We start from the raw sequence: 11,301 nt of genomic DNA, 5'->3' as shown, positions 1-11,301 counted from the left end.
GGGCATGTGCTGAGTGCAGGGGTAGGATGAGGCTGTATCCAGCCTCACTCTGCCAGAGCATGGAGGAAGGAGTGATTTGGAGGGAGACAGTAGTGATGCCGGATTTGGTGCCCTTCTCTGAGGCAGGATGCAGAACTGTCTGGAGATGACGAGGCTGCAGCCACAGCTCCCACGTGTCGCTGCCCCTTGCCCCAGCCACCCATGTCCTGGGCTACACAACATTCCAGTGCTGGGCGAGGGGCTCGATGGTGCCTCAGCTTCCTTCATCTTGCTCTTGCTGGAACAGCCCCAGAGCAAGGAAAGTAAATCCCGCCCTTCTGGGGTGAGGATTAACACCATCTTTATTCGCGGCACCAGCCAGAGAGCAGAGCAATGGGTGCACACCACCCACAAAGGTCCAGACTTCGAAGCCCAAACAAGGGGCCGACCAGTGGCTTCCAAAAATCATCGTGGCTCTGGGGAGGATGTGTTCCTGGGAGGGGGTGCCCCAGTAGACCCCACTTCACCCATCCTGCAGCTCCTCCTGTGCACAGTTCCCCTTGAGGGATGCTCTGAATCTTGCATAGGGCTGGGGCTGCTGCTCTCCCTGCTTCCCTGCATGGCATCCAGCTGTGGGACTGCAGGAAGGCATCTCACCGCCCCCGGGGGGCCGTGTATCTCCCAGCACACACCCATCCTGCACCCCAAAGTGCCGCCCGGGAGGGTGAGGGTCTCGCAGCGGGGACGGGGGAAGCTGCTTAGGGGACAGGTGGGCAGCGTGGGGCGGGTGCCACGCGTGCCCGGCCGCCCGCGGCGGCAGTCCGACGGGGAGGGCGGGCGTCCTGCCGCCCGGTGGCGGCGGGGAGCCTGGCAGAGGACTCGGTGAAGGACCTTCTCCGGTTTCCTCGGGAGGCTGGCAGGCGGCGGGGGAGCCGAGCCCCCCGCGCCTCGCTGGCCGCGCCGGCTCCCTCCTCCCGCCCTCCTCCTCCTCCTCCTTCTCCTCCTCCTGCTCCTCCCGCCCTGGTACGAAGGGGTTTCGCTGCTTTTCCCTTTTCTTGCCTCCCCTCTCTCCTCCGCGGAGCGCGGTGCCGGGAGGCGCGGGCAGAGGCGCGGGGATGGGGCGGCCGCCGGCCCCCAGCCCGCCCGCCCGCTCCCGCCGCCCGCCGCCGCGTCCCCTCCCCGGCCGGCGGGAGGCGGCGGCTCTCCCCCGCCGCCCGCCTCGCCTCCTGCTCTGAATTTCTGCTCGTCGGCCGATCTGGAGAGAGACGAGGAGGGGGTACGTCCCCTCGCACTTTTTTTTCCCCTCAGTTATTTTTTTCCCCCCATCACCCTCCCTTCCTCCAGCCCGTTTCTCCTCCGCGGGTCTCTTCGGCGGCCATGCGGCCGGTCCCGGGCGAGCGGCTCTAACTCGCCCCCTCGCCCGGATGGCCCCCCGGAGCCGCGGGCGGATGGAGCCGAGCTACGTCGTGGGTATCTGCTGCCTGGTGCTGCTGGAGCCGGGGCGGGTGTGGAGCGGCGAGCCCAGCACCGGGGCGCCCGGTGAGAGCGGGAACGCCAGCCAGGCACCGCCGGCGGAGAGCACGGCCCCCGCACCCACCGGGGCGGCACCACCGGGAGGGGACCGCTGCCGCGGTTACTACGACGTGATGGGGCAGTGGGACCCACCGTTCAACTGCAACGCCGGCATCTACCAGTACTGCTGCGGGACCTGCGGGTACCGCTTCTGCTGCCAGTTCAAGCCCGGGCGGCTGGACCAGAGCGGCTGCTCCAACTACGACACCCCCAATTGGGTCAACACGGGCCAGCCTCCCGCCCGGGTGGATGAAACCCCCGAGGACCCCACTCGCGACAAGACCAACATGATCGTCTACATCATCTGCGGCGTGGTGGCCATCATGGTGCTGGTGGGCATCTTCACCAAGCTGGGCCTGGAGAAGGCACAGGGTCCCCAGACGGAGATGACCGTCTCCAGGTAAAGGGGTCTGGTCCCCCCACTCGCCCTGCTCGGTTCCCCCCATGGGTGGCAGCCCACATCCCCAGCCACTTGCATAGGGTGAGCCCTGGCTTGACCCTGGGCCTGCCGAGAGGGTGAGGTGATCCCCAAAATCCCCATCCCGGCATGCTGAGACATTGGGGGGGATGTTGGCTGCAGCCCCCCAACCTCCCCCAGCAGGGAGGGCTGCCAGCCAGAACAGCCTCCAAGAGAAGGAGTGATAGTACACCCATCCCCTCTCAAAATGACCTGCTGCGTCCATGGAGGAGGCCTGTCCCAGGCTCAGGAGAACCGTCCCCGCCACAAGTGGGGTGGATAATGTGTCAGCCATAGGACGTGGCTCCCCCTCCCTGCCGAAAGCTGTGGTTCCCAATGTGCGGGGGAGGCGAGATGGGGTCTGGTTGTGCGTGGAGTGACTCGGGACCGCAGTCCCCTTGGGCTCAGCCTCATCGGCAGTGCAGGGGGAGAGGAGACAGCAAAGACAGCTCTGCCGTAACTGCTGCGCCTCCTCGGTGTGTGTGTGCACATATGTGCACACACGTGTGTGTGTGTACATAGGTGTGCGTGGAAGCCTGTCTCTCTGCACCAGGGTGGGACATCGCCCTTGCAGGGGGGTACGGGGCTGCATGTCCCCCCGGGCTTGGCCTCCAGCAGAAAGCCGGGCAGTCTCCCCCCGTTCCCCACACCCTGGCTTTTCAGCCCCCTCCCAGGGCTGAGCGCGAGGCTGGCAGGGGAAGGTTGGGGTGTTAGCCACACCTCAGCATCGGGGACCCCCTGTGCCATCCCCCACTCCCATGTGGCTCCCACAGCTGTCAGTGCATCTTCCCCTCTCCCTTCCGCACCAGTCCTGGCTACAGGTACATGCTTCTCCACCCCGTTTCTGCCCACCTCCCCACCCCTTGCTGCACGGCCTCCCCACGCCCTCCGCATCCGGCTTCCAACTCTGAGGTGTCACAAGTGGTCCGGCCTCAGCCCTGCAGGGTGCACTGACGGCTACCCCAGGGGCGGTGAAGTCGTGTGCCCGAGGCTGGGGCACCCAGGAACAGGCAGGAGGTGCGGGTGACATCCCACCCCCCAGCCTGGGGAAGGGCAGGGCCAGGCAGTGTGGGGCAGGGCAGGGCATGACAGGCAGGACATGCAGGCGAGGCCAGGCAAGGGAGGGCAGGGCTGGTGTCCCCCAACCCGGCTGCAGCTCTGCTGCCTTGCTGTCCCCTCGGTGTCATGTTGTACAGCTCCTCCGCGTAGGTAGATTTTTTTTCCTCTCCCTTCTTTTTTAAATTTTTTTTTTTTTTTTTTTTACTGGTCACATTCAATGAGTTTAACACTTCAGAGTGGCTGCCGGCAGCTCCAGCCTCCCCAGCACAGCTCTTCCCCTACGGCTCTGACTCAGAGCTGTCCCTCCTCGGCCTCCCCTCACTGCACATGCAATGCACACACATGCACACTCGTGTGCACGGACACAGACACAGAGGAGCGGAGCTGGGGCTGATTCACCAAGGTGGTGGTGTTGTGGTCATGCCCTGAATCGAAGGGGGAGGGATGGAGAGGGGGCCCAGCGAGGGCTGCAGGGGCAGACAGAGGGGCCAGGGGCTGATCTGAATCCAGCACCTCACCGAGCAGTGGTGTGCACGCTCTATTTCGCGTCTTCCCAGTGAGGACATTGAGCCTGGTGATAAACCCATTTTAATGCCATTTTGTTCAGGGATTTTAGCTGTAAAAAAAAAGAAAAAAAAAAAAAGCAGGACTGGAGGAAATTATTTCACCAGGACCGTCACAGAGCTGCTCCGATTGCAGCCCCCCCCAGTACAGACATCCTCTCTCCCTCCCCTTGGGTGCCTGCCTCCACCTGCCTGCCTGGGGCTTGAGTGGCCACTGGGTGCTGCACCCCCAACTCTGGACCTGCTGCATCGCATTCTCAGACCCACCCCACTCCTTGCACCCACTTAGGGGAGCTGAGGCTGGCTCCCCTGCTTGAAGGAGGGTCATATCTGAGCATGGATGGGGGTCACAGGGCCCTTCTGAGCCGTGCAAGGCAAATTTTGGGGGGATCCATGCTGCAGACCCCACTTGGCTGGGTGCCGCCGCATGCCCACGCCTCCCCTCCGCGTCGCCTGAGGAAGAGTTGGCACCTTGACAGGATCAATACGGCCTCCGCCAGCCTCCCTGCCTCTCGACTCCCCTTCCACTCGCCCGCCAACGCATCTTTTTTTGGTGTGTCCACCCCCCTTCTGAGAAGGAGATAATGCGCTTGGGGAGGGGTTGGTACCCGGGAAACCTGGAGCCGGGTCCTCATTCACCTGACAGTGGGTCTTGCCTTCTCCCATCACCAGCTGCTGGGGGGATTGCTGCCACGCACCGGGGGTCTTTTCTGTGGGTAGCCTCAGTTCTGTGCTGCCGGAGCCATGCATTACCCCATCTGCCCCCCTCCCTCTGGCTCATGCAAGTCTGAACTTTCCCAGTGATTTTGGGGATATCGGTGCCTTTCCTCCCCAAAGCCACAGATCTTTCAGGCACTGGTGTAAGGATGAGGAGAAGGTGAATTTTCCTCGCCTGCCTTTGTGGGACAAAATCAGAAGGGCACCTCCATTACTGCAGAAGCCAGGAAAGGTCTCACTGTCTCCTGTGCCCTGCGTCCTTCTACATAAGCCGTGAGCGGCTCTAGTTCCACAGGGATGGCGACTGGCAGGGAGCAGCTTGGCCAGCCGGTGAGCCAAGGCAGGGCAGGAGCAGTGCATCAGGTACGGAGCCGTGGGCACTGGGCAAGGCATCAGCCTGGCATGGCCTCCTGGGTGCTGGGCTGATAGAGGTGGTGCCCAGGGCTGGGTATGCGAGCACAGGCATCCAACAAGGGATGCTGTCACCTCCATCCCACTGTGCGCCCAGTTGGCCCGGGCAATAGGTTTCGTCTCGGTGCTGCCGAGAGAGCAGGGCTATTTCTAGCTGTCTCGCCCCTGTACCCACGCACAGCACAAAGCATGGGCAGTGCCACCTCACCTCCCTCCCAGCACCTCAGGTAGGAGCTTCTCATTTGCTCCTCAGGCACCGCATCGTGGCCTCGGGCCAGCTCCCTGTTGCATGGCCGGCTTGGTTTCCATTGCCATCCCTCCCTCCCGCCAGGGTTTTTCTGCTCCTTGGAGCTCTGCCTGCTGCCCCGGGACGGCTCCTGCCACTGCTGCTTGCAGGCTTCCCACCTGGGGGGAAGATCAACCACTTCTGTGCATCCAGACATCATTTGTCACGGTCCTGATCTTGATCCGAGCCCAGGGAGAACGACCAGGCATAAAAACCCCACCAGCTCCTCCCAGATGGAGATGCCTGAACCCTCGTCCAGCTTGTCCCAAGATCCCAGTGCCTCGGCTGCCTCCAACACAGCTTTTCCTCCCAGCTTTGGCTGCTGGCTCACCCAGGGGAGCGGGTGCCTGAGCAGCTCAAGCTACCTGGTGTGTCCCCCCTCTCCCCATCCGCCTTCGTCCCGCAAGGCCTTATGGTGGCTCCCGCAAACCCCTCTCCTTCCTGTTCGGCTCGCGCTTGGCACCCATCCCCGGCAGTCGCTCAGCCTGGCCAAACCCCGCGTTGAGTCAGAAACACCTGCCCGTGTTTTTCTTCAGGCCCCGGATCTCCGGGGACATTGGGTCCCTGCGGGACGCCGGAATCTGGCTGCGCCTGTCGCATGAGAGCAGACGTCCCCCCAAAACCCTCCCCAGGGGGACTGCAGGTTATGGCTGGGGTGGACATCCCTATGGGAAGAGTTGGATGAGGAGTAGCCTCCTGGGGGGGCAGCAGGATGCTGGAGAGGGGCAAAACAGCCAGTGGGAGCAGGTGACCTGGGAGCCGCAGCAGCCAAACCCCCGATGCCGGCTTTTCACTCTCTGAGTCCCCCTGTGCTGTTTGGGGTCTCAAAACCTGGTCCCGCTGCATGTCTGACTGTGCTGGGTGTTTCTCTGGCATCCCTCCAGTCCGCAGCCGTGCCTGCGGTCAATGCCCATGTTAGCACACGGTAGCAAAGACCTAGAAAAGGTGTTTGCAGGCAGCACAGTGAGTCGTCATGTGCCACCCTGGCTCTCTGGGGGACGAGGGAGGGGACCTAGCTCTGGCAGGGAGGGAAACCCGGGCCCCCGTCCCAGACTGGACATAACGTCCAGTCAGGCGGGCTGACTCCCACTGCCCAATGTTTTACCCAGGCTCCATCTTTCCCCTCTGCAAGTCATTTTGCAATGGTGCCTTGGTACCCTCAAGCCTTCCTGAGCATCCCAGCCCCTCTGGGTGGGTGTCCCACCATGCCCGTGCTGCTCAGTTGCACAGAGGGGCACTCTGTGCTCCGAGGAGGTGCACCATAGGCCATGGGAAATGTCCCCCCCGGGAGGTGATGGCAACGCTCTCCCTGGGTGCGGAGGCAGCATGGCTGGCCAGAGTGCCAGCCCACCCAAAGCCATGGCATGCCACGTATCTCCTCCACCACCGCTCCAAACCTCACGGTCCCACTCGGCCAGTGGCTGCCACCTTCTGCTTCCCCTCCAAGGGTTCACTCCAGCTTGGGGCAATGTCACTTTGCCCGTCACTCCATCATCTCTCCTCCAGCGGCTGTGTTTCTGTCTCCTCCCATCATTTCCTGTCTCCTTGCCCAGGGCTTGCAGCCGCTGTCCCGTTGGGCTTGCTGGGCGCGGGGCTTGGGCCTCCCAAAAGTGGGTCAGCCCCCAGGCTGGGATGCTCTTCCAGGCCCTGGGTCTCACTGCCACACAGGCACCTCCATTTCATGCACTGGCAGCTCCCCCAGGGATGGCTTGGGACCACCAAGAGCTATGTGCCAGCTCTTGCCGTGGATCTGGCAGCCTCTGTCGTCACTGCTCCCAGACCTGCCTCTTCGCTCAGTCTCGGGGCTCATGCCAGGCTGGTTTGGGGGACCTGGGTTGCACTCATTGGCACAACCAGGCTTGCCACGGTGGTGGCTGCGTGCCCACAGAGGCAAGCAAGGCTGTGCTCAGGTGGTAGCTGGGAGCAGGATGCAGCCCCAGTGCCCTTCACACATGGCCTTGTGTGCTCAGCATCCGTGGCCACGGTCGTGGATGGAGACCTCACTGGTGCTGCTTGTTAGTGTTTTGTTGCAGATGATCAGTGAAGGTTTAAAGCCACATCTGCCCTGTGTTCCCCACCTCCATCTGTACCCTGAAGCCATCTCGGTCCCACAGACCACCAGATGACCTAGGGAGACATGGCCTGACCTTCCCCAAGCCCCCCAGCCATGGGACCAGGCTGGGGCTCATAAAACCCCCAAAAACGTGTACAGTGAGACAGCAGGTCCTCAGCACAGTGTCACTGCCCCAGGTCCACCTCCCTTCCACCACACCACAGGGAGGGGGGTGCAGCCCTGGGGGTTGTGCCGACAGCCCTGGCTGGCAGCATGGCTCGTGGTACACGGGAGGTGAGTCTTGGTGTTGCTGGCACTGAGGGCTCGTGCACGCTTCCAACCTTAGCTAAATCACTCATTAAGAGCTGCTCACCCCGTTATTGTTAATTGTTATCATCCACACCCCAGGCGGTTGGCACGGAGGGCAGGCTTATAAGAAAGCGCGCTGATGGATTTATCTGGAGAGGAAAAGTCACAGATAAAGGATTGCTCAAGCTTCATAAATAGACCCGAGGGAAAAAAAATATTTTAAAAAACCAGGTCAAATCACATTGGACTTCCTGGTGAAACAAGCCTGTTTGAGCGCTGGGCCCTGGGGACACGGGAGAGCAGGCAGCGGCCCGTGGGGAGGGGGCCGGGGAGCAATGCACCCCGAGGAAGGTGGCTGCTGACAGGGTGGCAGCTCCCCGGGTTGACAGCACACGTCCATGGCCTTGGGGGACCAGCTCCTACCCCAGCCCTGCTCGGGCACATCCCGCTGCCTGCCTGGGCTTACACCCAGAGCTTGTCTGGGTGCAGCACCCATGGCTGAAGGAGCCTGGCTGGCCCCAGAGCTGGGGTCAGTCAGCAGCAGGAGGTCTCCTGGGGGTCTGTGGGGTTTGAATAGCTCCAGGCTGGAGGTGCTACAGCCTCCCCAGGCAGCCTGGTCCAGCATTTGACCACCCTCGCAGGAAAAAAGGTTGTCTATTCTGTTTAAACAGAATTTCCTGTTTTTCGATTTGCACCCGTCGCTTCTTGTCAGCCTGGTGCCATTCTCATTGCACTCTCCCTTCAGATATTCACCTGCATTGATAAGATCCCCTTGAGCCTTCTCTTCTCCAGGCAGAACAGTCCCAGCTCCCCCAGCCTCTCCTCATAGAAGACATGCTCCAGTTCCTTCATCGTCTTTGTGGCCCTTTGCTGGACTTTCTCCAGTACATCCATGTTTCTCCTTTACTGAGGAGCCCAGAGTTGGACCCAGCACTCTGGGTGTGGTTTTACCAGTGCTGAGCAGAGGGGAAGGATCACCTCCCTTGGACCTTCTGGCAATGCTTTGCCTAGTGCAGGCCAGGAGATCATTTGCTTCCTTTGCCCCAAGGACACATTGCTGGCTCATGGTCAGCCTGATGGCTACCGGGACCCCCAAGCACTTTTCTGCCAAGCTGTCTTCCAGCTGGTCAACGCCCAGTATGTACTGGTGCCGACAGTTGTTCCTCCCTCATTTCCCATTGTTCAGTTTCAAGAGGCTCCTGTTGGCCCATTTGAAGATTAAGTGATCCTAGGGCGGTTGTTACCAAAGCTCCCCAAGAATGATGTGAAATGAACCCAAAGGGCAAGCAACCCTCCCTTTGTAGCCATCACCCTGTGATGTTGGCTGGATACAAACCGGAAGATAAAATATCCCGGGAACAGTCCTTGGGGCTCCCCGAGCATCTGCATTGCTGGGCATAACCCATTGCTTTCCCTGTTGTTCTCACTTTCTTCCCTGGCAATTCCCTGCACCAGGTTCGCTGGGCTTTTGAGTGCTTTGGAGCCATAAGCTGACACATCCACCAAGTCAGGATTATTCCCCCCCTTCCTCTCCAATTTGCATTTATGCATGTTGAATTTAATCTGCTGTTTTATCGTCCAGCCACTTGCTAACCATGATCTCCTGCCGCAGCTCCCTCTGTGTGTCAGAGCCTTTGAGGTGTGAGGAGTGCTGATCATGAGCCAAGGATTAGGATGCCAAAAAAAGCCCCAAGTGGACATCTCTGCACCCTTGCAGTCATGCAGAGCCAGTGTCTGCAGAGGGAATGGCGGGTCTCCTCCTCACAAAGCCCTACACCAGCAGGAGCATCCCGTCTTGCCCTGGGACTTGCAGCTAAAGGCTGCAATGCCGCATGGGCATGTCCTGCACCAGCACCAGTGGTGTGCCCTGCTCCAGCATCGCTGGTGTGCCCCGCTCTGGCACTGCTGGTGTGCCCTGCTCCGGCACTGCCAGTGTGCCCTGCTCCAGCACCACCAGTCTGCCCCATTCTGCCACGCCAGTGTGCCCTGCTCTGGCACCATCAGCATGTCCCGCTCCGGCACTGCCAGTGTGCCGCGGTGGGATTGCAGCATCTCTGTCCATGAATGTTAAAGGAAACAGGGCTTTATCTTATGTAATGGTGTTTAATGTTTAATGCTGTTACTTACGAGGAGGGCGATATGCACGGACAGCGCGTGCGCCAGAGGCTGCCGTTAGTTCATCTTCCTCCCCGATGAGGTGCAAGTGGCCCCTCTAATCCCTTCCTTAGGGTCTTCTCCGCTTTGAAGGGATTTGAGTGGAGGTGTCGCTTCCTCTCCTCCCCTCCACCAGGCTCTCGCTCTGGGGAAACATCCCCAAGGTGTTGGTCCAGCCACCATCAGTTCAGCTTCCTCCAGCTTGGTTTGTCGTACTCTTGCAGCTCACTCTGAGCCACGCGTCTCCCTTGCTGTCCTCGCCCACTGATGCTTCTGTCCCCAGGAGGGCTCAGCCCCAGCCAGACCCCGATTCACTGTTGGGTGGGGGTTCACCAGCCCCCCTGCAAAAAGCTGGGTTTGGAGCCTGGGTGCGCTCCTTGCTCCCAGTGGCCATTTACTAGCCCCAGGCTGCCTCCAAAGGGGGGGGGGGGGGGGCACGTTTGGGCTGGGACGCATTGGTGGGGCCGGGGGAGCAGGGTATTGCCCTAACAGCCCTTCGCCTCCTCCCCAGGACGCTGACGGACCTGCTGAAGCAGCCGGGCCACAGCCCCTCCGAGCATATGGACGGCCTCATGGGGAGTGTGCAGGTCCCGCTGGGCGAGGGGCTGGCCCGGGGGCCCCCCAGGAACGGCACAGGTAAGGCACGGGAGCAGTGGGGAAAAACCAGCTCCCTTGGGTGAATGAAGGCGGCGGGGAGGGCACTGCCCATGGCTGAGCCTCTGCCCCCTCACCCCCAGACAAGCCGCCCTTGAACAACGCGGTGGCCATCGCCCCTTCGCTGGGGCGGCCCCACAGCCATGGCAAGCGCTTGCCACTGGCCAGTGGCCTGGCCCTGCCGGCTCCCGCCTACACCACCTACGCCACCCTCAAGGCTGGAGGTGAGTGCCGCTGCCGCGTGGGCCGGGATGGTGCCCAAGGTGGTGGGGTTGTACCCTGTGGGCCCTGCAGGCGGGTGGGGAGGGATGGGGGCTACAGAGGGTGGGACGGGCACCCCAGTCCCCCAGGGCTCCTGGGGCAGCTGTGCCCGGCAGAGGCTCTGCAGCTCCCCTACTGCCAGCCAGTCAGCACCCAGGATCCCACTGCACTCCCCAGCCAATCAGAGCCCAGGGTCCCCCATGGACACACTGCGCTCCCCAGCCAATTGGTGCCCAGGACCTCCTCAAACCCTGCAGCACCCTCCACCCAATCCATGGCCGGGATCCCCCGCTGCACTCCCCAGCCAATCCATGGCCAAGATCCCCCCATTCCCCAGCCAATCAGCACCCAGGAACCCCCCTGCAGGCCTCATAGCTTCCCAGACCAACATCCCCCATCGGGCCCCCCCATGCTGGCATAGGGGGGTGTCCCCGTGGGGGTGACACCACACCCCTGTCCCCACAGAGAGCGCCCCTGAGGACTTCTACCGGCGGTTTGGCGGGCCGGAGGTGGCCCCTGCCAGCACCCTGCCCTTCCCGTCCTCCGAGGCCCCGGCGCTGCCCGAGGGCTGCCCCCCACCCAAGGCCAAGGGCGCCAAGCTGCCTGGGGGCTCAGCCTTCCCGGGGGGCTGGGAAGGGGCCCCCCCCCGGGGCCCCCGCCGGCCCGGCCTGTCCGCTCTGCGCCCTGAGGGGCCGCCTGAGGCCTTTGTCCCCGCCACCCCACTGTACGGCCAGGCCCCCCGGCACCTCGCCACCAACAGCAAGACCGAGGTCACCGTCTGACGGCCGGCGCCATCGGGGATCAGGGCTGCCCCCTTGCCTGAGGA

The 11,301-nt window shown here is 62.3% G+C and overlaps 1 protein-coding gene across 1 annotated transcript; it reads left to right on the top strand.

The window, feature by feature from the left end:
* Positions 1 to 1,403: 1,403 nt before the first annotated feature.
* On the top strand, positions 1,404 to 11,257 carry SHISA8 (shisa family member 8). Its single transcript, XM_074144352.1, has 4 exons — positions 1,404 to 1,951; positions 10,072 to 10,196; positions 10,298 to 10,438; positions 10,941 to 11,257. Exons 1-4 carry the CDS (start codon positions 1,404 to 1,406, stop codon positions 11,255 to 11,257), a joined length of 1,131 nt encoding a protein of 376 aa, XP_074000453.1.
* Positions 11,258 to 11,301: the final 44 nt, after the last annotated feature.

Source organism: Numenius arquata, chromosome 2 (assembly GCF_964106895.1).
Source record: "Numenius arquata chromosome 2, bNumArq3.hap1.1, whole genome shotgun sequence".
Lineage (NCBI taxonomy): Eukaryota > Metazoa > Chordata > Aves > Charadriiformes > Scolopacidae > Numenius > Numenius arquata.
Note: the sequence above shows the minus strand (reverse complement) of the source record. Positions and strands in the feature narration are given on the sequence as shown.